General features: G+C 39.8%; 3 protein-coding genes across 3 annotated transcripts in view; 2 read left to right on the forward strand and 1 right to left on the reverse strand.

Annotated features, from left to right (window-relative positions):
- Positions 1-462, reverse strand: part of SARC_09947 (hypothetical protein) — a gene marked incomplete at its 3' end in the record, with an annotated part of 3,034 nt that extends 2,572 nt beyond the window's left edge. The window contains exon 1 of the mRNA XM_014296016.1: positions 174-462. Coding sequence (XP_014151491.1) covers positions 174-242 — 69 coding nt within the window. The remainder of the gene's footprint in view (positions 1-173) is intronic.
- A 1,479-nt stretch (positions 463-1,941) lies between these two features.
- On the forward strand, positions 1,942-2,387 carry SARC_09948 (hypothetical protein; the record flags this gene model as incomplete). Its single annotated transcript, XM_014296017.1, has 2 exons — positions 1,942-1,953; positions 2,148-2,387. 2 exons carry the CDS (start codon positions 1,942-1,944, stop codon positions 2,385-2,387), a joined length of 252 nt encoding a protein of 83 aa, XP_014151492.1.
- Positions 2,388-2,829: 442 nt separating this feature from the next.
- SARC_09949 (hypothetical protein) overlaps positions 2,830-3,357 on the forward strand; it is a 2,818-nt gene continuing 2,290 nt past the window's right edge. Inside the window, exon 1 of the mRNA XM_014296018.1 lies at positions 2,830-2,998. The gene's annotated coding sequence lies outside the window, so the exon portion shown is untranslated. The remainder of the gene's footprint in view (positions 2,999-3,357) is intronic.

The following is a 3,357-nucleotide window of genomic DNA, read 5'->3' on the forward strand; positions in this document are numbered from 1 at the left end:
TATATAGCAGGATACATAGGTGAAACGTTATGGGCCATTGACATCAAAATGAATTCGAGACATCTTGTGCACCACGTGCATCTCAACTGAATAGGTATTCATATTTATGAGGGGTGTATACTTTCGAAGTTTTAAATAAAGTTGCGTGCATAGACGGCCACCCATAATTTTACCTTAAAGTACTCAAAGCCATGGTATGATGCTACCACGGCCACTATGACGAAGACAAGACCAGCTAGCATCCTGACTATATTCCTCACAATGTACGCTACCAGGACACCCCCAGTGGGGTATGTATGTTATCTCGATCTACTGATCATTCTGTCTCAGCGTACGAGCGAGGAGGACCCCTTCTGCGGCGATAGGAGCTTTATTGATATTTAGAATGTACTCATACAATCGGTTTTAAAATTGTATGCATGTATAATATTTATATACATGTATAGTTGTATGCAGTATGCATGATTGCACATGTACAGACTATGTTTTGAGTGAGACTACATACATACAGAATTACAGATGTCTAAAATGAATCGTCAATCCTTTCAATTTTCAGTTTGCCACAGATTTTTGATTTGTGGGAGTAATTTCAGAGGAATCTCCAGCATTTTCACTTGCCATTTTGCTTTTTTTTTTAGAAGGCGTTTTTCTGATTTGAGCTTTCGAATGATCATTGTCTGAATGATATCATTTGATAAATATGATGATATTTATGTGGGCTGTCAGGCTGTGGCTGTATGAGTTACGACAGATGTCGGATTCTCTGTTGACTTTTTTAAAAAGTCATTTTGTTGTGAATACTTGACAATATTATTATGCGCTTTTGAAAATTCTTCCCACACCAAACCATAACCTTCTAAAATAGACGTGACCAAACTCGCAGGTTATCGCGTGAACATTTAACAAAATATTTAAATGTCTCGAGACAACATGCTGAGCTTTTCAAATCGTGGGAATTTTTTATAAGAAGTTTTGAAAACCCCAATTTGAAAGTGGGGTGCGTATGCGGTATGCGACTAGATAAACAGTGTGTAAACATACAAACAGCAAACACTCACGGGGCAATCAACAAGTAGACACTTGCGATCAAAGAGTCCTATCGCGAATGTGAGTATTGGATAATATGAATGTGTAGCGGGTTCAATGTTGACATTTGTGTATCTGTTGAGCTACCGTACAACGGTATCGACGAGTTACTGTCGTGGTATCAACAGACGATAACAGATTATATATGAAGGGATAGCCTAATGATTGATTCGAACGAAAACCGCCGTACGGATTTCAATACTCATCGATAACAGAATGTACATTTCACATAGTACCACAACACTGGTGAGTCATGGCCTATTCTCCCTGTAATATTTCCACCGCTCTGCAAATGTGCTCCATGTGAATGAGAGAACGTTGGTCACTAAGTAGGTCTTCTTTCAGCACTGTGAAGCAGCATCGCACTAGCTAAATACAGGGTATTTTGTAGAGGTTGTTCCACTCTTTTACGACTGTCAGAGTAAAACGGCCACGTTGGGGTGTTCGAGCACGTACAAAGCCATCTCGATTCGGGTTAACCACCAACATTATAATATCAATTCAGTACTTTCTCATCATAGGAACAGCCTATTTAAGACTCGTGTACCGAGACGACTCTAAACATTTTACCACGGGGGTAGCCGCTTCCACCAGTTAAACAATACATTTTTAACAACTATGTTTTCCGCCCAGGTTGGTTCCAATGTTCAAATTTATACACGTCTAGCATGAGCGATGTTTGTTCCGTTGTTCTGGATATACTTTAATGCTATATGTGGTCTGTTTGCGCCTGGAATTTGCACAACTGACGTGCTTGCTCGTCATATAAATTGGCGCAAAGAATAGATAGTATTATTCTCTCCTTCACTACAGTGGCTGTCGACATTTATTATGGCTCTCCTTTTCTGCCAAGCAATGGGTCACCCTGTAAGTTATGGGATGTACAGGATTTAGCCGCCTGTGAGTATGTTTTACTTCGATTCACAAACCCCTTTCGTGCTTTTCAAGGAGCTCTTCTTCCTGGAGTGGTACCAAAAATATGACTCGAAACATATGTATAAAAAACGCACTTCTCAGATTTGATTGATACGCATGTTTCTCCAACCATCACAATCACACAGATCAACAAACGCCAGCCAGTTTTCCCCAACCCTGTATTGCCTGGCTTTGATCTGTTTCCTGGCGATCCGTTCGGTACAAACGTAGACCCTACAGGCTTCCCGGCCGTTGGTGATATTGCTATGAATAATCCAGCGGTTGCCCCGGGCGACGATGACGTTGGTGCCTTGGGCCCACTAGCTGGAGTTGTCAATAATTTGTTTGGCAATGGCAACGATTTGCCTTTCCCTGAGCTGCCATAAGGTTACTTTGATACAGCATCCTTGGACTGTTATTCCTCTGTGCATTTATATAGACATATGGAGCATGCGGATGTATTTTCTAGCGGGCACCACTCGCCGAAAGAAATAAACCAGAGCGAGCGATTCCTATTTAGAAACGGATGTCAAATATTGGCTTGTGTTATATGGTGCTACGATTGATATAAATATGGGGTTGTCCGTTGTATTATATGAACGACAAACAATCACCAAAATGACAACAATCTGCGGCCATAGCCAGGGGTATTTACTAGCATAAATATACGAATACATAGCGCTCTGATGTTGGCTTTTTAGTTTTTTTTTACATAAACCTAGTTTTCAATTCTGAAAACTGAGTTTAACACTTTTTATATTCTTAGAGATTCATATAGAGAGTATAAAAAGTATCGATCCCTTTTTGGGTCACACCGTCACAGTGACGGACTGACGGATCAAACACCTGTGTACACAGCCCACACTACATACAATATTAAAATAATAAATATACAGCGCTTATCAATACTTTAGCAGCTTATAGTAACCCATCGAGCACAAGCCTCTTAGCAAGCTTCGTTAACGCTACTGCATACTTTAATAATCCTGTTTGAAAGGTGAGTGTTGTTGTTGTGTAATATAAAAGATGCCTGGACTCTTACGCGGATAACTGAACCTTGTATCTATTTTTATAGAAATGTTATTAGTACTTGGGTATGTTGACTGAACAGTGGGGTGTGTCGATACTAGCCCTTCCATCGACGAGATTAGAACAATACGCCTTGTTACGCTGAGATAATGTTGTTTTGAATACATACAAGATATTTTCCCAGGTGATGTGAATTAAAGCACGTATGTATACGGGTACATTTGTCCTACAAACGTGTTTGAATGTATCCAAGACAATTTGATTCTTCAAACAAATTTGTTGGGCTCACATGAACATAAGATTCCACAGTAATAAAATTTATAATTA

This window comes from Sphaeroforma arctica (assembly GCF_001186125.1).
Source record: "Sphaeroforma arctica JP610 unplaced genomic scaffold supercont1.1091, whole genome shotgun sequence".
Taxonomy (NCBI): Eukaryota; class Ichthyosporea; order Ichthyophonida; genus Sphaeroforma; species Sphaeroforma arctica.